This window comes from Dermacentor silvarum, chromosome 8 (genome assembly GCF_013339745.2).
Source record: "Dermacentor silvarum isolate Dsil-2018 chromosome 8, BIME_Dsil_1.4, whole genome shotgun sequence".
Taxonomy (NCBI): domain Eukaryota; kingdom Metazoa; phylum Arthropoda; class Arachnida; order Ixodida; family Ixodidae; genus Dermacentor; species Dermacentor silvarum.
The window spans coordinates 70,366,455-70,392,182 of record NC_051161.1 but is presented as its reverse complement, the minus strand read 5'-3'; the positions used below and the strand labels follow the sequence as shown (position 1 = coordinate 70,392,182).

General features: G+C 48.0%; 1 protein-coding gene across 1 annotated transcript; it reads right to left on the bottom strand.

Annotated features, from left to right (window-relative positions):
• Positions 1–6,662: 6,662 nt before the first annotated feature.
• LOC125947569 (uncharacterized transmembrane protein DDB_G0289901-like) lies at positions 6,663–13,325 on the bottom strand. The gene is made up of 3 exons (XM_049672605.1): positions 13,259–13,325; positions 7,698–9,009; positions 6,663–6,797 (listed from the first exon to the last, which is right to left on the bottom strand). Exons 1-3 carry the CDS (start codon positions 13,293–13,295, stop codon positions 6,788–6,790), a joined length of 1,359 nt encoding a protein of 452 aa, XP_049528562.1. The 5' UTR covers positions 13,296–13,325; the 3' UTR covers positions 6,663–6,787.
• Positions 13,326–25,728: the final 12,403 nt, after the last annotated feature.

Sequence of the window (25,728 nt, the reverse complement as noted above, 5' to 3'; positions counted from 1 at the left end):
TTCCATAAAATTGTCCTAAAATGAATAAAATTAAACCAAATAAGCATAAGATAATATAAAAAAGGAAAACACATGAATTATTGCATTAATCAACCCAAATTAATGAAAACTGCATCGAAAACGCCAACCTGGTACAGAAACTAGTCAAGAGAAGGCGCTACAGCCTCACAAGTGGAAAGATTCCGCTAGGGCGCGCTGAAAGAGAGCCGTTTCTTGTGTGCCTCGATGCCCAGCGCCGCTTTCAGGGTGGGGACACCCACGCTTTTCGGCGCCATCTTGGTTGTTTCCAATACGGAGGCGCTGGGCGTGTGGCGGCTGCGGATTAACCATTGGGCAGAAAGAAAGGGCGGCGGACGTGCTAAGGGCGATACCGACGCGATTTTCGGCTTTACCATCTGATAAACAGTTTGCTTGCATAGAGTGCATGCTCGTTTCAAATGAGGTTGTCCGACACTTTTCGCGTGTATTGCAACCTGAAATGGCACGATTTGTTTGCGAGGTTACCTCCTTTTTTATTTATTCATTTCACTGGTAAACATTCCACAAATATTACTGGAATTGTACCCTTGGATGAAATTTTAACTTTGAAGCTCTTTTAATAGTAATCTCGCTTCTTGTGGTTTTCCCGACATATTTATGAAACTAGGAGAAAAATTAGGAGACGTCGCGTGAGTAGGCCTGCAGCAGTTCGGGTGCCTATACTGAAGAAGAAAAATGCGCATTGAGAACAGTTTTCAACACTCAAACACAATTTATTTACAAAAGTAAGCACTAAGTAACCCACTTTATAAGCTCTCAGCGAGCTTATCTGGTTAAATATACGGTTGCCCTACTGCACGCTCGTACCTGCTACAGTCTTGCTAGCATAACACTCAGCTGCCTTTTCAGGAGTGCTAAGCCATCACAGATAGATGCAGAGATGTGTGGACACAAATCGCTCAAGTTCTTCAATCACATCTTTGTGCGGCCAAAATGGGTTTTCTGGCAAGGTTACATTCTGTCCAATAATTTCCTTCAGTTCTTTTAACGGTGTTCTCAGATAGCTCACAGATTGAGCTTCAGCAAAAAAATTGAGAGCACTCACATGAAAAAACAAAGTCCAGAATTTCTCAGCTTGCATCAATTAAAATTTGCCACCTTGGACATATTCATTTAATTGCGTAAGGTGGTGTTCCTGTCCAGGTTCTTGAGCCGCCAGCATGCACATGCGCACAGAGCAGTGTTCCACAGTGCGTGTTATCGGCTTTAACAAAAAATCCTTCCAAGTGGGCGAGCTCACCTTCCTCTAAGTCGAGAATGACGTCGCTTCTCTCATCACTCTCTTCCGACTGAGTGATGCTTTGTGCTCGTTTAATTTTTGCTGAGAAAAAATTGACCACATAGGTACTGTCATCGATCGCATATCCAGGATGCGAGTTTACGAGTGTCACAATACTTCTAGCTACAAAATAAGGTCAATTCACAAACGTCTAGAATAAACCTACGCCTTTGCAACAAGTCAAACACGGTGATCACACCACACTGCAGCCTAATAATCACTAGAAAAGGTACGCCAACATATACAAGCAACTTCTGTGTGAAAGTAAAAAGGATTACAAAGGGACATTATTCTTAACAAAATCATGATCCTCACTCGCATATCTCGCATGATCCTGATGCATGATCTTCATGCTCACTCGCATGATCATTACTCGCATATACTCACTGGCATATCACATATCGGTACCCAGTTGTGAGATTTTACTTGCGCTGCCAATTTTTTCCTTCGTTAAACGTCGCGGGGGTAACAAAATACCCGCGGCTCTTTTGCGGTCGATCCAGTGCACAGAGCGACAGAAGAGCCCGTCATGTTTCGTTAAACAAGCGCGAACATCACAAGGGACTACATAAAACACGAGTTCTCGCACCACAACGCCACAAAAAAAGCAAATGGAGCTCGCGTCCGTTCAGGTCGGCAGCCGGCGCGAAAGAACCAACATGGCGCCGAAAAGCCATAGTGGCGGCGCCGGGCGGTTCAAAGGCTGTCCCCACGCTGAAAAGCGGCGTTGGCATCGAGGCACCCTAGCCGTTCCCGCGCTCCGGGACGCTCATTATCGCCATGGACGCTGAGTAGCAAGCACGCTTGTAGCGACAGCGGGCGCTCGCCCGTGAAAGACAGCGCCGATGCAGGGCTGATCAAGCGGTGCGCGCCCGAGAAGCTGAAGTTGCTCGCCAGCGCAGGCAAGCGAATCCCAACATCGTGAAAAGAATACCTAAACACATTATAAACACATGATACAACAAGAGAAACACAAGGAAAGCACAATGGAAACACCGGCGAATCACTACTCCGCACTTCCACAACTTTCACGTTGAGTAGAACTGCATTACCGCCGAGTTTACCATTTTTGGTTGCCCGTAGCTGATGGTGTTTTCATCTCTGCTTCCGCCTTCAATACCGAAACTCAGCAAGAAATATTTTTTTCTTGTACGTTGCCAGTAGGCAACAGTCCTCCAAAGTGTGTACTGTTTAAATCTACGAACATTTTTGCCACGGTTGGTCGGTCAGGTTCTCGCCGAGTAGATTCGTTCTCACTCTTTAAAAAATTAAAAGAAGATGCGCGTCCTTGGCCTGATTCGAACGTCGGACCCTCATTGCTGCAACCCGATGCTCTTACCATTAGGCCCACAATCGCTAATATTTTAAAGCCGAACTGTTTTAGGTCGAGGCTGCGCTGTCCGTCAGTCCGCCGGTGTCACGCACGGGGCAGGTTTCCAGACCCATCGTTAGAGGCGCTGCGTTCAGAGGCCGCGCCGGCTGAGGAGCAGACTAATCAGAGCGCACGCCAGGAAAGGGAGAGGGGGAGGGGGTGCGCGCGCCCTTTCTCGCCATGGATTCCTCTCGGCGCGAGCGCACTGCTGTCTACCCGGCTGACAGCGCTGCAGGACGCAGGCCACCCGGTGTCCCTGCACTGGATCCCCGCCCACGTAGGGATCCCGGGCAACGAGGCAGCCGACACCCTGGCGAAGGACGCCCACCACTCCACTGTGCCCCTCAGTCGGGCCGTGACGGAGGGCGACTTCACAGGACTGAGGCTGCGGCGACACCTGGCGACCCACCACCCAGACAAACGGGTGGCACTGGGATGCCCCCCACGACCACTCCCCCAGCGAGGCCTGGCTCGCAGGGAGACCTCGCTCCTTCTCCGGCTCCGCATCGGCTGCAGCTGGACGGCAGCACGCAGCTACCGACTGGGACGAGCGACGTCCCCGGCCTGCAGCTCCTGCGGGGAGCCGGAGACGATCGAACATCTCCTGCTGGCCTGCCCGGCGTACCTCCAGCAGCGGGGCCCACTCCTGCAGGAGTTCCGCCGCCTGGGCCTCCCCTGTGGCAAGGAGGAAGATCTCCTCTTCCCCGGCCGACACCACCTTTCTGCACTTCGAGGCGTCGTGGAGTTCCTTGACTCGTCAGGGCTCTCCGCACGCCTCTAAGGACATTTCTACAAGCGGGAAGGCCTCACGGCCTCCCACTCCACCCCGGGCCTGACCGGCCTGGCACAACACCCCTGCAGACTCTGCGGCACACCAAGCAAGGCCTTCCATCTCGGCCTGATACGTGCCGCCTATGCCTGCCGGTTTTGCTTCGCCCAGCCATGGCGTCTCCACTCTATCCCTTCTTTCGCTCCCACTTACCCCTCCCCGTTGGCGCTGAGCCGTGCTCCCTCAAGGGCTGCAGAAGATAGCGCCAACCTTTCCCTTTCCCTCAAGAACCACTTACCACCGGCGCGAGCGGCTGCAGGAGCTGAGGGTTGCATTTGGCTTGCACTAGTGGTGGCAAGGCTAAAGAAACAGTGGAGCTGATCGGCACCTAGCCCTACCAAGTCATTCCCAGCATTTACCAGAAGTTATTGAATATTGATCGATTATCGATTACCTATTGATTGGGTATCGATTCGCTATCGCAAGGTATTGGCCACGTATTTGGACTATGATAAGCGCTAACAAGTCATCCCTAGCATTTTCCAGAATTTATTGATTATTGATCGATTATCGATTAGTTAATGATTGACTATCGATTGCCTATCCCAAGATATTGTGTATGTATTTGGGCTAGGCTAAACACCTTCGCTAGTTCACAGGGGAATGTGCCATTGCGCTTGGACCCTTTCTGCACTACCGCCATCGGCTCACATTTTCTGTTCGCTATGCGCGGACTAACGGTCGGCTTAAACAGCTCCGCAGCTAAAACATTCTACTTCAAATTACATACAAACAGACTACTAGTAAAAGCATGGCGGAGCGAAAAAAGGTTTGTTGACTGACAATCTGTAGTACGCTGCAGATACCTGAATCCATTGAGCACGCTTCCTAGAATGCCGGGACCCAGTCCTTAATTAGGCCCACAATAGCACATACACTTCTTCAGTGCTAACATAAACTAACTGCTTCAAATGATCGCCACTTGTTTCTTATGATGACGATTTCCATTCTATCGCACATACCTACAACGGGGGATTGGCGAAGAAGCGGGCGGTGCATACCGTGCCAAGGCCAACTAGCTCTTTGAGATGATCGGTGTCGATGATGATTATGATTTCCATAATATATGGCACAAACCACACGGAATTAACAGGCAATAAGCATGTACTCGCGTTTATTATCATGATGATTTTCATAGTATTGTATATGCCCATAACGGGGGATTTGCCAAGAGGCGGGCGCTCCACACCATGCCACCTACGAGTTATCTGAGGTGATCGTGGCGTGTTAATGATGATCATGATTACCACACTATGGCAAATAGCCACAATGGAGGATCAGTGGAGGAACATTTAAAATAAATAAGAAATACAAGCCAACGTAAGACTTGCGATGCTGCGCTGCGTCACACGGGAGCGCGAGAGCACACGAGCGCTAGTTTTCGTTACGCCAAGAACACAGGAATGAGATGGGGTAATTTATAGCATCCCATTAACCGCTTTACGAAAGCTTCGTTTCACTTAGATTCCAGCATGTGCATTAGATCTGGATCATTTTTTTATAACACGGCCATGAGACTTGCAGCTGAGTTCCGAAGTGACGACAGACATAGTTGCCGCTAAAACGTAATTTTGAAAACTTCATGGCAGGAATGCGGCTCGAGTGTCCGCATATATTTGAATAAAATAAATCCATCCAGCGTGACGTGATCGGGACAGTAGCAGCAACAGATACTTCCCGCCTTGTATGCATGTAGACATTAAGGCTTCCGGCCTACATTGTTTTCAGTTTAGAAAATGCAACCGCGCTGGAAGATTTTCGTCAAACGTTAGTCCCCTTTATAGCAGTCTGTAAATACAGTGGTACCTGCTTGAGAAGATAACTGTGAGGCTTGATGCACAATTCTAAGCTACATACGTATAGCTTGTGCCGGTGGCACTAGCCTCCCCAGACACGAGGGTTGCATTTGGTTGATGTTTACTTGCGTAATGCCCATGTGATGCGCTGTGCGCAAAGTTGGTAGCCACACATGAATCACGGAGCAGTGTTTTTAAGCATGTGAATGGCACTGCCATGTTGCTGGGGGGCAAATAAAATGTCACGGTATAATAATAACAATTTTAACCACAATAAAACTTCTTGGGCAAATTTTTGCGATTTGGAAAACATGCTTTTAGGGCGCTAAAAGACACATGCAAGGAACAAGCACACACAGGCACACAGAGTGCCAACTACCAACTGATTCATTGAAATAGAAGATGGGGCATGGTGCAATTCCTGCGCATGCAGGAATTGTATATTGGTTGGGTGTATACTGGGTAGGAGTGGTAATAAAACTGCTCGTGAACTCTTGGAGGCACGCTACGTTGAAAAGAAAGGTACCATGTGTTTGAGTGATATTTCGGTCACGTTGTATGCTTCTGAGATGCGCTTATTCGAAGCACAGATGTAACGGCAGAGATAGCCCTTCACTGTCACGTCATATATCTTGCGTTGCGCGTTCGCAGTAATTACACCATGCCCCACCTTCTATTTGAATAAAGCAGTTGGTTGTTTGAGTTCTGCGTGTCTGTGTGTTTCTCCCATGCGTGTGTCTCTTTAGCACCCAAAAATCCTGTTTTCGAATTTTTAAGCAGCTGTCCGTTTTAAATTTTTGCTTTATTAAACGCAGAGCTGCATCATCTACCACAAATGGAAGCACAGAAACGGTACTGTGGTTTCAAACCGTGATACGGGCACTGTTTCAATGTACGCGCCTCAGAAACTCAGGGGCAAACATTTCGTCATAACTGATCTACTGATGACGAACGTAAAGTCAATGACCACTGACTGAATGTCTATGCCTAACACTTCAACAGCTGACATTCGGTATTTTCTGAAAGAAGTCTTGCTCTAGGCAAAATAATACCTTAGTTTCAACACTTCTGACGAAGGCTAGGCTTTGAGTGGGTGACGAGGATAGCCATTTGTCAAGTAAGAAAAAAGAAAAAAAAAGATATACAAGCTATCCTGAGGTCAAGCAGAATGTTCCGATGTCCGCAGGCATACGGACGATCATTTCTTTATTTTTGACTTTCGCATGCAATGGTACACATTTCGTAACTTTGATCAATTTTTGTTGGTGACATAACTTCCGCGCTTTGCCGAAAGGTCAGCCTTTGTCAATTATATAGTGGAGATGAATTCCAAAGAAACTTCTTCACTACTATCCAGATATTGTTAATATGTGCTCATCTTCAAAGTAATACGCGTATAAATTGCAACCCTGAACACACTTGTGGGTGTCATCTTGCAGTTCTTCAGTCGCGCAAGGTCTCCGCTTTCGGTATCATTCGCTGCTGAAAATACACAAACAAGAAAAGGGTTTATTAGGCGTTTAAAGGTGATATGTATTGAGAACAATGCAATTTGCGAAATGTTGGCGGTATTTATTAGAAAACATTTCACTGTAATGTGTAGCAGGCACATAGGTGTATTTTTTCGCATCCCGCTACGATGAGCTTGAGGCCTAGAATATATGTGTATGTTTGTGTGCGTTGTAGGTTAGGGGTTGTATTGAACCTCTGGCATCCAGTAAGACAAAGTTGCACCTATAGTGTTTACTTCGGCTGAACTTAGAATTAAGAAAAAGCGCGCCGACAGATAGCTGCGATCAGTTTTCGCAGATTTGTCATACTAGTCGCGGTTATCATTGCCAAGCAGCGCTTTGAGAGACAGCATAGTTTAGATAATTTACGCTGTTTATGAAGTTACCACGGCACGGTCAGGCCCATAAATCTTGGAAATACTCAAAACAGGCCACCCGCGTTGTATTTGTCGAAGCCGCGACAGCAAAAATTGTCGAAGGAGGTGTATAAAGTACGAGAAGAGGAGCAGTCGTACGGCTTTCGTGCGCCCTTCATCTAATATATTTTTGTGATTAGGTTCGAAAGAGCTAAATCAGCTGAAATCAGTTAATTTCGAAAACATTGACGAGCACTGAGGTTTATGCGACCAAGAATATATTTAAAAGATAAAAGTTAAGCAAGAACAGCAGCTGTGCCCCATTGAGGCCACATTTAAATAGATTATTTCTTCATTTTCAAGAGCAACTGGACATCCTTACTTTCGTGCAGTGTTGTTATTGTTCTTCAGCTATTAACGCAAGAGAAGCCTGATTTATTGTTTCTTGGGTTCTCATCGCAATGATTCATTATCATAATTCCAAGCAAGCAAAAGTGCAGAAATTAAATTCTTACCGACTTTGACCAAGACCGCTGATGAAGTTCTTGACCGTGTCTGCTAATTGGCTCGAAGATGTACTGCCACCTAACCTAAAGGAGAAACCTCGAGGCCCACTAGACCAACTTCCGCCGTTGCCTAACTTGTGCGCAAAACGGCTTTCGGGGTAGCCGTATGTGTAATCAAAATTCCGCCCAGGGTATCTGCCACTGGCGCTATCGAAATATCCTGAACTACCCATTACGGCGTTAATAGGCCATTCTCGTCCTCCCGATGAGACTTTGTCTGCGCCACCAAGACTTCCGCCAAAGTAGCGTCTAGAACTTAATGTGGTATCTGCACTGCTTGCACCATTGGTGGACGACCATCGCAGGCTGTCAACACCAACACTCATTCCGCGGCCACCAATTCCATTCATTCTAAGGTATTCTGGTGCACTCGAGGCTCCGTTCGCTCCAGACGTCCCTCCCAGGTGGCTCCGGCCCCAATAAACTCCGCCGAATTGGCCTCGTGACGGGCCACTACCAAACACCCTATTGCCACTAAGAACGGAACCATCACCGAACCCAACCCTGCTCCACGATTTACCACTTGACAAACTGCCGAACGTACTCCCCCGAAGTTCGTCCATTGATAAAGTATCGCGGAATGATCCACCGGTGTATGGCGCATCGCCCCGAAAGCGATGGTCCATCCGGCGAATTACGGAGTGACCCGTTGATTTTTCGCCAGACACGTTACTACCGCTGAAGGTAGTTCCTGTCGAGCTCCCATGCGATGTACTCCACGGGGCACCTATGATGGAACCGAAAGTACCGGACGATATTCCATCCAAGGATGCACCGCCGGACGAAAAGGCGCTTGACGAGCCACGACCCGACGATGCTATGGACGACCCGCTAAGCCATGAACTGGCCCCACCGAATTTGCCTAACGGAGAAGCACTGGGCCTAACAGGTACGGGGCTCCCACCTAAGGGTCCGATGCTCGGCAAATCATTGAAGGAACCCGTGCCGATCAAGTCTGCGCCTGTCCAACTGCCGCCAAGCCGGCTACCGCCCGAGAAACCGCTCACCGAACCGCCATCCGTCCAGCCACCTATGGATGGATGGCCGCCTGCGGCCCACCCATTACTTGGAAATGAGCCATCTCCATATGAACCGTCGCTGAATGAGTTACTGCTAGTGTAAGCACCGCTCAATGCGCTACCGCCGGACAAGTCGCTGAATACATCTGCACTCGCTGGCTGGTTGGAAGTGAACGGGAAGCTTGCCGCGGCAGGACTGTTGTCCAACTTCGCTGCGCTTTCTGTAGCATGTGATAACGATGCTGAAAAAGAAAGAGAAAAGGTTTCCTTGAGCACGCTTTTTCCTACGTTGGCGTTTCTAAAGCATAGTGTTGTACTCCAATAAAATAATATTGAGTGATAACTTTAAATAAACGACGTGAGCGTGAAGGTTTATTGCATTTTAATTATTGTGCAGAGTTGTATGAAATTACAGGAGCTGAATTCACAGTTTTTTCCAGGGCTGTATTCAATTTCCTTTTTTCGTAAGCGATCTTTGCCATTTCCCGGTCGCCTTCGTTTTTTGTGTCCAGCATCAGGTTTGGCTGGAATATCCTTTTACGAAAAAGTTTAGCGCAAGAGCGTCTTGTTAATAAGGGACCATATTTTTAAAAGCCAACTGCCACAGAAATTGGGGCCGCGTAAAATCCTAGTACCAGATATTATAAATCTAGAGCGGGCAGCGTGCAAAGTTTCCTTTCTTAAGCACCAGTGGATGGGTCACGAAATGCTCGCAAAAGTGGACTTCTTTAAGATACGAACGAAAAATGGGGCTGCTGTCACCGCGCGCCGGAAGTGACGCATAAATCACAATCTGCGACTCCTCAGCATGTATACCTTTGAGAGATGGCGCAGCCACCGGCGGTCAGTGTCACGCTGAAAAATCTCGGAAGCGACGGGCTGGGACTGTCGTGATATTAGCTTAACACCCGGTGTAGTACATGTCAACTGCTTATGTGCTTTTTAAAGGCTGCTAATAAGAAAGTTAGAATTACCACCCTTGAAGATTGGCCGCGATTGCTTCAGTATAGTTTATACTATATGTACATATTTATTACCAATTTAGCCAAACGGAAATTTTGCTTGAGTTTTGAAGCACCTGCTTTTATACGTTTTATGTTCGACGTAAAAGGAACCCGCTCACAAAAATTAAAGTCGATTTTCTTTCTTTTTGCACCGTTACAAGTACTTGTTGCTTATTAGATGATGTGAGCCGAGAAAATTGGTCGTTGACGGGCCGTCTCTTCGAGAACTATAAAAATGAACCCCCACCTATAGGCGCGGATTCGTTTTTATGGGCCGGCAGGGGAAATTCTTGCAGACCTTTGCCCCTGCCGGCCCATCTTTGAAGATACGGTGATTCTAGGAAAAAGCCTAAACGAGATCACCATGCTGATTATTGAGGCATAACACATCGCCACCTTCGGTGGGTCTTGTATCCAGCGAACCGTCCACTTCATTATCAAGAAAAGAGGTGGAATTTATGCGTATGGCATGATTATTGTTTTTTTTTTCTTCTTTTTTATCCTTTTTTATCACTTACTTCCCATTCTGTAGCGAGATCAGCTATCAGTTTGATCGGAGCACGTGTTGCTATTGCAGGCGGGAGAGGGGTATATATATACGCTGTGATCCCGCAATAAAAACTTGTTGAAAGTTAGCGCCAAACGTGTGTGTTGTCTGTGTTCTTCTTATTGTCTCGTGTTTCTCAGTGCGCTACGCCTTTTGCCTCCATCATGTTATACCAACAAGCCCAACCTGCAACGTTAATCATTCAGTACTCGAATTTGGCAGAAATTACCGCGCTCAAAGGGACTGAAAACATGTACATGGGCTGCTTCCTTCTCACGATAGCCATATTGCAGCTGCAGCTTATTGATTACATGAACAAGGCGAGCTTGCAGATTTACACATTTCGATGTACGGCATCTGAGATTCTCTCTCATAATAAATCTCTATCTCTCTAACTCTCGAGGAAGTGATTTGAGGTGGTTTCAGAGGCGCTAAGAGGTGCTGCTTTATTCCTCTTCGCTTAGTGCAGTCTAGGACTTATCTGGTATAGACAGAAGCTTGTTGGTGGTTAATCGCATTTGTTTACGTTTGTTTTATATATACAGTGACGCATACACAGCTATTTTTGGAGTTGTAACACAATAGCAGTATTTTTGGAGATGAGTAATATGCAACTGTATATTCAATTACATTACAGATTTGAGCACATTTCAAGAAACGTGAAAGTTTATCGGCGAACTTTGTAATAAGTCATTTAAGTCTGAAATAATAACGAATGAGGGCCGCCGGGACAAGGTCCACCAGAGGCGAGCCAATAAATATAAATGGCGCTTCTATGGCTCGATAGCGATGGCCACTTCCGATGTTGATGCCAGTTTTTACCTTTCCTTATTGAGAGTTCTTTCTCCTAACCCCCGCAATGATGAATCTCCCTCTTCATAGAGGTTCCACACTCGCGCATAGCAGCATTGAATAATCGGAACCTCGGCGGGCCGCAAGATACTCGACGAGGCGGACCTCTACCCTGTCGACCAGTGCGGATTCCCAGCGACACCAGATCTCAACTGCACATCGCGCCCATTCCCCGCAATATGCACCCCGCACAAAACGTCGGCAGACGTCGCGCCAGGGTTAGAGCTCTACTCGAGCATGTCCGTAACAACCACATTGAGGCAAGCTTCGTGGATGCCTCGGCATATGTCCAACAAGAGGCGTTCGCCATCTCCATCGTCGACTCTAATTCCAAGATGACTTGCTGCGCTACGGTACGCACATCGAATCCCTTGTTATCCGAACAGGTTGCAATCGCGCTGGCTGTGCTCGATGGTCGCAGAGAGGCAATATATAGCGATTCCAAGGTGGCCATTAAGGCCTACCAAAGCGGGATGGTCTCCCCTCAGGCCCTTCGCATTCCCCAAAGCATCAAAACTATCTCTCCGCATTCTCTCATTTGGTTTCCCGATCACTTGGGGTCGACGGAGGGCTCTCCCTCTAACCCTAACGAGAGCGCGCACGAGGCCGCGCGAAGACTCACTGACCGCGCCGCCCCCGCAGACCCCCTACGCCCGCGGGGACCCTGCTCACGTATACTGAGATCACCAAACATTACTATCTGTCAGGACGGGTAACCACCCGCACCTGCATGCCTTATGCAGGGCGCGGGCGGTTACCCTTCGACTTTTACAAGCCCGTGCGTATCCTAACCTTGCGGTTCGTCACGCTTATACACTGAAAGGTATCCCAGTGCAGACTGCCCTGCCTGTGGACTAACGGCAACATTGGACCATGTGTTGTGGGAGTGTGATGCCATCGGCTCCGCCTTCAGCGAGGATAGGTGGGCTGCGCTCTTGGGCAACCCCGAACTCAACGACCAAACCCTGGCCGTCCAGAGTTCCCGCGATCGGGCTGTCAAGCTCGGCTTGGCCGTCCCTACGTGGGACTAGTCGGGTGGCGAGGGGTCTCCCCTACGTCTTCTCTGGACCGAAACAAAGTTATTTCACTCACTCACTCACTCACTCACTCACTCACTCACTCACTCACTCAATCACTCACTCACTCACTCACTCACTCACTCACTCACTCACTCACTCACTCACTCACTCACTCACTCACTCACTCACTCACTCACTCACTCACTCACTCACTCACTCACTCACTCACTCACTCACTCACTCACTCACTCACTCACGCAAAATAGTGGCAACAATGTGTCCCTACGCACAACCCTTCTCTCTAACACAAGCCTTCTCTGCAGCGTGCACATCGAGTGAGTTTTAAATATCGCTGCAAATATATTCGCAGAAAAAGACGCAAACAATACGAACGACAATTTTGACATTCTTAATGATATAAACAAGGCTGCCGAGGATGCATTGAAAGGACCAGGACAGCTTGTTCTTTTTACTGCATTTGTTTAATGTTACTAAAAGTAGGGAAGGAAGTAACTTTAACGTAAAGATTACTTTTGAGCAATTGCTAAGTTACTTTTGTGGGGGAGTAATTAGTAATCGTAATCAATCACAATTTTTAAAGAAGTACTTGTAATCGCTTACATTTTTTTCTGCAACGTGTACAAATCTTCCAGTGTCCCAAGTTTGGGTGAAAGACGGTGAATGAAGAGCGGTACATAAGCACTGGTACATAACCAGTAACACAGGTTGGCGTGAAACAGGTTAACTGATGTAATTGAAGTGGGCCAGATATGCAGTGCCACATGCTTAGTTACACAAGCTGCCCTGAAATAGATTCATTGAAGAGCGGCACACGCAAAGTGGCACATACCCAGTGCGACATATCCAGCAACAAAGTTGGCGGCAAACAGTTAGATAGATAGATAGATAGATAGATAGATAGATAGATAGATAGATAGATAGATATGTGATAGTCCCCGAAAAGTGCGTGAACTACCCTAAGAACTACCCTAAGCTGATCGCGTTAAAGCGCTTGTTCGCATTGTGGCAAGAAAGAAACACCTTTCAACGAATATTGTCACATCCTCACCTGCGGACAAAACAACGCTGACGAGAAAAGCGTTCATGGTGGCTGTTCTGCTCAGTGTGTCTCCGTGGACAACCTCCAGAAACCGAGCTTCTGTAGAACTTCACAGTATATATATAGTAAATAAGGTATCCTGCAGTTGTAAAAGAACTCACTTAAACTGAAGTACCGCTTTAACAAAACAAAGTTCGTGGGAGTGCAGAGAGGACAGCGTCCTCACGACATAGTTTTGTGTTTTCATGTTAGCGGTTCTTAACCTCAGTGAATGAAATCATATGTCAACCTTGTTTCCAGGCCACTAGCACTGAGAAGAGTATCAAGATCAATTGTTCTTTCTAGCATTAAACTAGATCCTGCTGAAGAAACAATAATTTTCGTGCGTAGCAAATGCCCGCTTTCAACACAGGTAGGCTATGACTTAGCAGTACTGTTCTGATTACGCAAATGTGCGTTTTTAGGCAGTTTCCTTTGTGCTTTTGAGTGATATAATGCCCAATAAGTATTCGAGTTTGTTTGTGTTGTTCCACGGCCGCTTTGGAACTGATACGCGAGGGAAACGATTTATTTTATTTGCTTTGTATTGTGCATGTACACGTTCTACTGTGGTTACATCTTAACTTTCAGAAAGGACGTCGAGTATAGTAAAGAATTTTCAGAATGATGTTACAGAGTTAGAACTCTGCAAACAGTGTCTCCAGCATCGAAAATATGTCTTACGTCTCATTCTACTTGCACTTATAAACGACAAATATAAACAAAGCGGCGAAACCCGTCTCACGATGACTGCCGACGGTAATGCATTTGGCATTTGATAGGTATCGGGACAACGTATTACCACCGTCAAAACGAGATATGTATGATACGTGTACTGCAGCGGGATTACTCTTTCGCGGTTCCCTAAGAACACTCGGTGTCATCTATCGCCGCCGCCGCGAAGCCTGTGTGTGGCCTCCGAAAGGCAAGGCACACCGGTGCGTGCGAACGCTCACAAGCGCGTCATGCGGCAACCGAGCTCCTCTATCGCGCTCCTTTCTGGACACTGTGCGCCATCTAGTGTCACTGCTGAGAAGTACGTGCGTGGCCGTCGAGACGAGAAGCGTGGCGAGCCGGTGCCTGCGAAGGCCGAGAATTGTTCCCTCCCTTGCCGCACACTCATTCTCCCAAGTTGTCTTGAAGTTCATGGAAGACGGGCACATACTAAGTGCATTCATGGCGCAACTCACTAACGCGTCGGCGTGAAGGGCGTTCATGGAAAGCGGCACACACCCAGTGCATTTGCGGCAAAGCGTGCTAATGCACCAGGTTGCTGTCCTTGACGATCCCTTGTGACGCGGGTTCGATTCCGCTCAGCATCGGATAAGCTTATGGGATCCTTTTCGTCATTGTAGAGCGGCACATTCCCAGTGGTACTTACCTAGAAATCCAAGTTGGCGTCAAAGAGGTTCTTTGAAGACTAGCGCAGACCGAGAGGTACACACCTAGAAGTCGGCGTCAAAAGTGTTTCTTCGAACAGTGGTACCCACCCAGTGCCGCGTCTACAGTGACCCATGTCGGCGTGAAAGAGGTCGGTTGAAGAGCAGCACGTATACACACGTTGGCTGATACTCACCGCCACAAGCTGGTCCAATGGTTGGTCTTGACACCTGCTACCTCAGCAGAGCAGCCCGATGCGCTAACCATTCGACGACGGACTACCCAGTTACCCAGGTATTCGGGAAAACGGTTAGGTACAAACATAGGTAGATGGATATATATAGATAGATATCTAGATAGATAGATAGATAGATAGATAGATATCCTCCAGAAATTGCGTGAAGACCCAAAGAGTGCTGACGCATTAAAAGCACAATGACCTACATTTTATGGATATTGACAGAGTAGAAATCTTGCAGAGCAGATCTCCCTGTCTTTGCTTTACCTTTTTTCTCTCTCTCTCTTGCTGAGTAGACAACTTTGATGGCTGAGGATTGGTAATGCAGTCAGTGTATTCCAATGAGCAGTGCCAGCTTCGTTAGACATTCACAAATACAATGTCTTAAGCAGAGTCTTATATTACACACACTTTTGCGTGAAAGGTGAAGCAATGACTGCGGCAGCGATCACGTGAGGCTTGAATCGTAGGTCTATCCGACGCGACAGGGAGTGCGTATGTGGCTAAACTTCATCGTTCGAGCTGCGGCAGCCTCGCCGCATGTGCGCGCCCATTGACATGGTAAAAGGTGAGCAGACTCGCAAATACGGCACCACCGACCAGTTGTGGTTGTCGGGGATCATTTTCAAAAAAGCGGTGACTCGTGTCAAACAAACCCAAGCCAAGCCAATCCATTAGCAACCATCCGGCTGTTGCTATGCGAACGCGTCTCGTTAGGCCTACGGGAATCGCTGAACGATCTCAGAAATTGGACGAGCTATGCGCTCATAACTAACGTTTCAGGTTAGTTTAGGGAAAGTGAAAGCTCATTTCAGTAGTTACTGGCGATCAACGCGAGTGAGAACTTAGCCACCACGAGAATTCACGCTGAACCGGGTGCCAAGGGTGCCACCATGTTGAACAACGCTATTTCTTAGCGTGCGTAAACATTAGAGAACTGTGCTCCAGCCATGCTTCGACGCGTGCGATCTGTCCTGCACTATCTGCGCATGCGTGAGGCGCGTTGGCGCAAGATATCGCGCGCCGGCACGCGTACGTGTAGTTTGCCCTTAAGACGGCTTGAAGGCGAAAGTCGAGCGCCGCTGGCTCAATGACACGATGACCCTCTTTTCTTCCCCGAGTCATCGACACTGTGAAACCACAATATACAGCCATTTTTGCAAGTCATGTAATTTTGCAAGTCACCCTTCCTATGATTCACCAAACGCGAACCATGATTTGGCAATTTTTTGCTTAGTCACTATCACAATTGGACCAAGAAATCTTACATATATTTTTTGCATGTCATTCCCCCCCTCCATAACCCCTCGATCCACAATTAATTAGCACTTGTTTCACTCTTGATTCACCCTACCACTGCTTGTTTCACCTTCATTCACTCTAACATCTCGGTTTTACTTCCATCACACTTTGTTCGCTCTATTACTCCAAATTTCCAATTTTTGTCGCTCTTGATCCAACCTATCACCACTTGATTCTCCTTCATTGACGCTTAATTCACCCTCATTTACTCTTAATTATGTTAGCTCACTCTATCTCATCATTACTTGTCGTTTGACTCCTATCACCGAACTAAACTCCTTTAATTCACCCCCAATGCACTCGTAATTCACCTCATTCACCTCTCTGCATACCCATTATCATTTAAGTTCACTTGCTTAATCATTCTTGCAGCCTTAATCACGGTTTTGTGTGCATTATCGCCTCTTATCCTAAGAGGACCATTTCGTGTCCACGACGCTGTTTTGAAGCGGCCTTGAAATGGAGACCTCACCACGTGGCATATAGGGCTTTCGCCTTAAAAGGCAAAGTAGCGATACAACGTATTGCCCTCGCCGAAACGTTTCATGCATGAGACGTGTATGCAGTCGTGCTCTTCTCTCACGCTACCCTTTGGATAGGCTTCGACATCTAGTACCACCGCTGCGATGTCCGTGCGTCGCGCTTATCTGAATATATACTCAGTCAAGTTTCTCTGAATAAAAGTAAGCAAGTGTCAGACGTTTGCAAAACGCGAAAGCGAAAGCCGGCCAGCTGTGAAAGAAGACGACGACGGACGCGCGAGCAGTGGCACGACCGCGAGGGGCAGTATGGGAACGCGGGCATTTTCAGCGGCATCGTAGCCAGCTGTGGAGGAAGACGACGACGAGCGCGCGAGCAGTGGCACGAGCGCCTCTCGGTCAACACGTGACGTGTGTAATCGCGAACGCATTATGCACACATTTATGGCATATTCGGGTGGCCATGTTAGAGCACTCTGGTAGCTCCACAAAGGTGATGTAAAAGAGTTAGTAAGCGTTACCTTTTGCATAAACGGGTTCCTCTGATGATAACGAAGCAGGATCATCACTTCCATACGCGGTTATTGTCGTAATACAGCTTTAAAGTTGTTTTTCGCCAGTTTTGTAGCACAGCGAGATCGCTCTGAAACGACCACTAGAATATGCCATTAGTAAGGCAGAACTAGAGTGCACTAGAATGTTTCTAGGCAGAACCGTGGAGCTGCTGTGGCATCAGGGAAGCGTGCTCGTGTCGCGCCGCGGAGGCCCCGGTTCGATGCCCACCCAGACCGAAGTGTACCAAAGATTTACAGCGAAGCTGTTAAGGGATCACTTTTCGATGGCCGCGTCCGGCAATAGAAAAAAAAGTTGTCGCAGTTTCACCTGAAAGGCGAAGCATCAATTGCGATAGCAAACTTGTAGAGAGCTATACGGAGTAAAGATATTAGCTTTATCAGCTGTATAAACTTGGACATGCAGCAGCATCGGCAACACACAGAACTGTTGTCGACGCCATCGGCGTTTTGCCCGCGTTCGCTCAAAATGCGTGCGGCGTTGGTGACTGTTGCCGGAGCCTCTGATATAAATAGGCAGTGCGTGCCGCAGCTAAACGTCGCCTCCCTTCCCTCCCCCTCCCCCACGGCCTCTCGCTCGTCGGAAGAAGGCGCGTTTGCTCTACATACATGGTGATTGTGAAGGAGAACAGAGACGCCTACTTCTGCAGCCCTTAAGCGAGCACGGCGCAGAACGCGCGTTTGTCTCCGCCGTGCGTTCACTCCCCGTGAAAGACGCGCCCCTCGCGCCCTTTCACTCGCACATACAGCGTTCGGCGCGCGGCGACGATTTCTTCTCCAAATGACGTCATACGGAACCTCACGGTGACGGCGACGGCGACGCCGACGGCAGAAACCTGCTTTTGAGTGTCCATATAATTGCTGTCGCAATAAGAACTCTAATTGGGCGTATGCGGTATGTGAGAGTGAAAGCGGGCGAGGGACGCGCGCTTTCACAGGGAGCGAACACACGACGTAGAGCAAACGCGACTTATGTGCTAGTGAAAGCAAGCGAGGGCGAGGGACGCGCGCTTTCACGGGGAGGGAACGCACGGCGGAGAGCAAACGCGACTTCCCTGCGGAAGGGGAGCGGTGGGCAAGGAGGGCAGCCAGCTGATGATGATAAGTGGTTCTTGAGGGAAAGGGAAAGGTTGGCGCTATCTTCTGCAGCCCTTGAGGGAGCACGGCTCAGCGCCAAAGAGGGCAGCCAGCTAGGCACCCTAGATTGTGAGTGTGCGTGCCCGCTCTCCTACTGCCGCGCATGCGCGCAGCCTTGCCGGCCTCTGCCGCCTGTGCCGCGGACTCTCTCTGGGCTCTTGCCCGCCTCTCCCCTAACAGTGTCGAAAACGGCGTTTAGCCGTTCTGTCACGGAGCCAGCGTTTTGACAGCGGTTGTGTGCGGTCACACAAACAACGCGCACAACTGTTGTCGATGGCGGCGTCGTTTTGCCCGCGGTTGCAGCGAACGCGCACGGCCTTGGTGACCTGTTTAGGAAGAACGTGCCAACCTTTGCCGGACATCCTTGGCGGTGTACCGTAGCGACTATAAGGCCATGATCCCTGTAGTCACTAAATAAATGAAAATCACTGTATCATTTATATTTCTCATTCTTTGATAGTTCAAACAACCAATTACACCCGTACATCTTAATAGTCATAATTGGAAATGCATAATTCCCACCATAGTACAGCTTCGCTGGTCTTTCATCTCCACCCGAGTGGAAGGGCTCACAGTTTTATTCAAAAGCCACTAATTTACTTTGTTTTGGGAAGACTGCGAAGGCTTAGGAGTGAGGATCAACGGCGAATTTCTCAGCCACCTTCGGTTGGCAGATCTCATTGTCCTATTAAGAAACAATGGTCACGAATTACAGCAAATGATTGAGGACCTTAACCGAGAAAGTGTAAGAGTGGAGTTGAAGAGGAATATGCAGAAGACAAAGATAATGTTAAATAGCCTGACAAGGGAAGAATAATTCAGGATCGCCAATCAGCCTCTAGAGTCTGTAAAGGAGTATGTTTATCTAGGACAATTACTCACAGGGGACCCTGATCATGAGAATTAAATTTACAGAAGAATAAAATTGGGTAGGAGTGCATACGGCAGGCGTCGCCAAATCCTGACTGGGAACTACCAGTGTCGTTGAAAAGAAAAGTGTGCAATCATTACACTCTACCGGGCAGAAACTTGGAGGTTAACGAAGAAGCTCGAGGACAAGTTAAGGACCGCACAAAGAGCGATGGAACGAAAAATGGTAGGCTTAACGTTAAGAGACAGGAAAAGAGCGGTGTGGATCAGAGAACAAACAGGAATAGCCGAGATTCTAGTTGACATTAGGCGGAAAACATGAAGCTGGGCAGGACATGCAATGCGTACGCTAGATAACCGGTGGAAGCAGGGATGTGTTTAGTGGAAAGAAGTGTGAGAGTATCAGCGTGAAACTCTTGTTGAGCGATTGGTGGATGTGAACATATAATCGAGGAAAAAGAAAAACCCCTTAGATTGATGGCTTCTGCAGGCAAAAGCTTTATAAGGCGAAATAAAATTTTTTACATAATAAATTTCTATACTTAAGATTGAGTGCACAGTAAGGTGAGAAACAATGCAAGGGGTGTTCTCAGTAGGCTAGAGAGCAGTGACGCCTATGTTTTCGTCCAATACGTTACGAAGTATTATGCACTCCAACTAGCATGGCTGTCAACATCAGTCATGTACTCGTGACTTGTTCAGCTTACATTTGCATTATCCAACCGAATACGCGCTTGATGAGCATTTAAGAAATCTTCAATGACCATGGGAAGAACTGATTATGCTATTACAGAGTAGCTCTATGCCCACTGAACGCTTCCTGTGTTCCCTTGAAGCTGTGCAAGGCTTACAACTTGTGCTCTTATCCCACGAAAGAGGAGTAAATGAAATGAAGGAATAAACTGAAATACTTTCTGTTAAAAAAAGTAAAAGAAGAGGTGTCTAATACACAAGGTAGAGAGAGAGAAAAGACTTTATTCCAGGTCAGACTAAGACCTATAGATATTCCTCCGCCAGGAGGACCATGGCCAGCTGGTCGGCGAAGGCCGCCGACGCCAACCACACCCGCCAGTGGGGTGAGGGTAGTGAGGTGGTTGTAGGGCTGCGGGGCAAGAGAAAAGGATGTGCTCCACATTTGCGTACGTAGAGGGGCAGTTGGGACACGAGGGGTCTGAGCGGTAACGATAAAGGTATAGGCGTGCTGGAGGGATCAATGTGTTGAGCTGGATGGCCCTGAGGGTGCGTACTTGGGCAGTGGAGAGACGAGGGTGTGGTGGCGGAAGCGTCTGCAATGAGTGCCGGAGGTGTTTGTAGTGCTGCTTCAGAGTTTTCTTATAAAAGTGTGCCTCGTCCGCTATGGGCGGGCAAGGCCAGGGGATCGTCGGCGCCCGGCTATTAATCTCGCGGGCAAGCTTATGAGCGAAATGATTGCCTATAATCCCCGCATGACCTGGCACCCACACCACAGTGACCAAAGCAGGGGAGAGAAGGGAGAGAGCGTCAGAAAGGTCGTCATGAAGATTATCGGGAAGTCTGTTGTCGCGAAGAGCCCGGATTGCCGTCATGGAGTCCGAGCAAATGATAGCGAGGAGAGGGAGAGACAAAGGTTAGTTCATGCGTTGCATGAACGATCGCGGCCAATTCAAGGGATAGAGAAGAAGTAGAAAGTTGTCGTTCCCTATGGAGGCGCAAGAGCTCTGCAAGGGGAAGAAATAGGCCGGTTGCGTATAGTTTGGTTGTGGATGCGTGTGTCGGAAGATGTAGGGAAGCTTTATAGAGACTGTTTAATGCCGACTGAATGCGATGCATTTGCGTCTGCGTAAGTGTGCAGTATGGCAGGGAATAAAGGATTTTGCTCAAGGCAAAAGCTGTTACAAGTTGATTGGCTCTGCATTCGTCGAGGCCGCCGCGCCGCTTGACCACTCGTTGGACTAAGTGAGTTACTTGGTGGCATGTGGTGATCGTGGACTGTATTGCGCGGGTGAAAGAGTGGTCTTGGAGGGGAAAGCCTAAAACCCGGCAGGATGGCGTGCGGGGGATGGGAGTACCGGCGAGAGTGAGATTAAGGAGGGGGTTTACAGACTGTTGGTACTTAGTAGCGGAAAGGAGCCGCAGCTCAGATTTCTCTGGAGCCGCTTGCATACCAGAGCGGGAAAGGAATTCGGAAATGAGGTTGAGGCCGGATTGTAATGTGAATTCCACCTTCCCCGGTGAGCCGTGAGTACACCAAAGGGTTATATAATGAGCATAGAGAATTGACTCTAGGTGCGGAATCTCAGACAAGGATAGGATTTTGCGAGAGGGGCTAGCCCAAGATTAAAGAAGGTTGCATGGCAAGAGCACTGCACCTTGAGGTGTTCCGTGGGTGAGCGCGATGGGTGGAGACAACGTGGTCGCGAGTCGGAACCGAGCTTGTCGCGAACGGAGAAAAGAAGAAACATAACAGTAGAGACGGGATCCACAGCCGGTGTCTTGTAGGGGGGAGAGGATAGCGTCATGAAGTAGGGTATCGAAGGCCTTGCGCACGTCCACAGTGACAAGTGCGTGAACTTGACACCTCGAAGGTTGAAAGAAATTTTCCTGGAGAAGGAGAAAGAGGTCTTGAGTAGACATGTGGGGGCGGAAACCAATCTGATTGTGCGGAAGGAAGTGAGTATTGTCGAGAAGATCCGTAAGACGTGCGAGTACCATGCGTTCCATGGTTTTCCCGACACAGGAAGTGAGTGAAATGGGTCGCAGGTTGGAGAGTGTGGCGGGCTTGCCGGGCTTGCCGGGCTTTGGTACTAGAGTAATGATGAAAGAGGTCCATTCATCGGGAAGAGTGCCATTGGTACAGTGTTCATTTATTTTGTGTAAAAGAAATTCTTTATGGGAATCAGGCATGTTCTTCAATAGAGAGTAAGTGATGTGGTCCGCATCCGGAATGGTACCAGTCTTGTTTTGAGCCAACACTCGTTCTAGGTCCGGCAGAGTGAAGGGGTGGTCCAAACCGCTATTGGGAGGCCCCGTGTACTCAGGGTACAGGGAAGAAAGTGGGGGAGGGATGTACATATCCGTGACCTGTTGAAGGAGGGAAGTAGAACCATGCTCGGAGAGATGCTTTTGGATTGTGGGAAGAGGAGCAGGTTGAGGGCCAAGGAGGGACCGGAGGATCAACCAGGCTGATTTAGTGTGGAGGGAAGAGTTGATAGAATCGCATATGCGATTCCAATTTGTTGTCTCAAGGATGGAGCAGTGAATAATATGTCAGTGTTGAGTGTGTCTAATGTGTGTCTAAGCTGGATGTTGTTAGGTTGGGTACGGATGCGACTAAGAAGACGTTTACGGCGACTCCAGAGACGCATGAGGTGTGGGTCAGCATGGTCCGTCGGAGGGTTAGCTTCTGTATTGGTGGTGGCCTGCGCCGTAGCGAGTCCACCCACACATCATAGTTGGGAGTTGACTCCTAGACTCGCAGGCGACGAAAGAGGTCCCAGTTGGTCCGGGTGATGCGTTTTTTGGGTTTGTGAGTGAGGGTCAGTTTAATTTCAATTATGTGATGGTCGGATAGGAGGGTGTCCGGAAGGACTTGCATAGTTTCTGGAGGATTGTGGCCATGGTGAAAGGTGAGGTGAGACGTTGTATGACGTTGTTTTGCGTTTCCGTCTCGTGTGGGTGTGTCAGGTGTATTGATGAGTGTTTATAAGTGCTGCATAGTGTGGGCGTGAAGAAGGCGGCCAGGGCGCAGAGTGTTTGGGTAACCCCATAGGGTATTTGGGGCATTGAAGTCTCCGCCAAGAATAATGTCACGGTGTTTTGGAAAGGATCGAAGAAAATGAAAGAGAGGAGAGAGAATTGTGGTAGAATTTGAGGGGATTGTAGACATTCAGAAGTGTGAGAGGTGGGTTCAGGGGCTCTGGGAAATAAGAAATGGCTGTTACACATGGAAGTAAAGTGGATGGAACATCTTCCACTTCATAAGAGAGAGAGAAATACGTTTATTCAATCATAAAAAAATAGAAAATTGTACTTGTATGAAAAGGCAACCCCAGTGGTTTTTCCGGTGAGGTGCCTACATTAAGTTAATGGTTTCGCTTCTTATAACGTAGGTGAGCAAGCTGTCATATATAGCTTTGCGGTGTTGAGGGGTCCCTCCAGGAAGGATCCAGTCATTGAGAGTGGCGACTGAGCTCTGCAGCCCAGCAAGGCAGATTCTTCGCAGTGATGACAGGCCAGGACATGTCCATAGCAAGTGGTGTGCTGTGGCTGGCGCACCCGTGGTGCAAGTTCCGCCGGTAGGGTCAAGCGACTTGTCAATGTATTGGGCTTTGAACGCAGGCGTGACTGCCGTGCTGGTGGGTAGACGGCGGAGTGCCACGCGTTCCCGGCGTGGAAGCCCAGTGGAAGTCCACTTCATAAGAGATATCGGCGAATATAAACGGAAGACAGCGGCGCGGCGGGGTCGGCGTGCAGAGCTCGGTAGCCTGGGATGTTTTTGGTATGCCTTGTTTCTTGTAGTAGGATAAAGTGAGGTAGTGTGGTTTGCGTAAGGAGCCATGGCTGTAAGCGGAGTGCGCTTTGTGGAGAGGCTACTGGAAGTTCTACTGAATTATTATGATCGCCATGATGCTTGTTATTGGAAGGATTAGGTGGAGTGAGAAGGGCGGCGGGCTTAATTTTGCGGGCCAGGCCTACTGACGAAGCGGGTACGGGATGGGTGCGCTTGAAGGGGTGATTCTTGTCTTCTATAGGGGCTGGGGCGTCATTAAATGCTTTGTTTATGGTGGACTTCAGATTGTCAAGGGACTGCGTGAGGTTTGAAATGAGCGTCTCGAGGTTGGAAGTACGTTGGTCATTCATTGTGATCTATTCATGTTTGTTTGTGCGCGCTCACACCACGCTTGTTCATTTAGCTAGTAATAGTCGGGCCACATTTTACAACGCACGCTACACATGCAATGCTGCCCGGATCGGCAGTGCAGAGGTACAGGTGTGTCCCTTCGCACGCGCTGCCCACGAGAAGGGCTTCTCATCAACACCACCGTTTCACACGCGCCTTCGCGTGGTCATCCAGTCTCTCTTCATGTCGGTCTACTTACGCCGCAGCACACCTGCTTACTTAATCAGCTCATGTTTACTACAATTCATATTGCTACCAAAGCCGCTCACCTTACTTCGTATGACATTGCTGTGTTGCTATCGCATTCATTGCTTTGCCCTTAGGGCAAAACTGTGGACATTTTTTCTTTCTTTGCTTCCTTGCATTGCTCCTTTGTATTTGGCTACGAACATGTGCCATGAATGAGCGTGTCAGCTATAAAAAGGGGCAGCATCATAAATATGTTTGCCTGTTGACCATCGGCGCCATGCTCCTCTCATTTCTGTCTTTCTCAATGCTTTTTTTGTGCTGTTATGAAAATAAGTGTCAGGCATTTAAGCTTACAAGAAAGCTTCAAGTTTAGATAACATTCAAAAGAACAAGAGAATGTGAAATTAATGCTACTTCATCAGTCTATTACATGCCAATGGCAAAATGAAGCAACGAAACATCTTAAATTGTGGCAAAAGTTCACGGAAGGTAGTTCGAATCACTGCATATGCGTGAAAACAATGAAACGGAAAAGATTATTGTTTTACAAGCAATAATCCCCACTTCCCAGATCAGATCATTAGAATATGTACCTGTATGAAATGAACAAACTATGAAGTGATGTCCTATGAAAAAAATTGTACCATAGCCAACAAGAATACCACAACAGTTGAGAAATGCGTCAGTTCGCTGTGGCAATAGCTGCGTACGAAATACAATGCTTGAGAAAGCACGATGGCACGATCCCGACAGCGCCAGGAAATTACTTTCATGAGGACATAAACAGTGAAGTCGAGCTTTCTGCCAAAATACTATTAGCTTTGGATCAAACCGAATAGGAGCTATGATACGCCACTGTACCGCGTTGACACCGGGCGGAGATAGTGCTGGACAACCACGGCAAGATGCGCATTTATTAAAAGGGGGGTGCAGCCCATACATGAATACCTATGTGAAATATTATAACCAAACCAGGCGTGCGGCTTTACATGAAAGTATACAGCACATTTCTAAATATACCGTGCTCTCAGACAAGAGCATCCACATGCTACGTAGTACTTTATCAACGAGCTGCCGTCTTATAGTATGGATTTTTTTTGAAAAACATTTTCTTGCACAAATTACTTTACCAGCCTCATGCTTAGCAGCTCATCTGGTAACATACGGCATATAAGTACAAGAGTTTTGGGATTGAAATGCATTTTCTGGCCAGCAATGTTGTGCATCTTTCTCTTCAATTGTCGTGCAAGTACTTGGCGAGTTTGCGCATCTTTGTTCTGTGTTTGATTTTCCATTGCATACTTAAATTTTTTTAAATGTTGCCATTGGAAAATTAAGAATACTCTCACTCACTGCATTTTAGCAAGACTGAAATTTGTAAAGGAAGTGTTTTT

What these genes read in the sequence shown, in the direction of transcription:
- LOC125947569 (XM_049672605.1), bottom strand. Translation starts at nt 13,295, where the DNA reads ATGAACGCTTTTCTCGTCAGCGTTGTTTTGTCCGCAG. An exon ending in CAGCGTTGTTTTGTCCGCAG is followed by an intron (nt 9,010 to 13,258) that starts GTGAGGATGTGA and finishes TTTCTTTTTCAG; the next exon opens with CATCGTTATCACATGCTACA.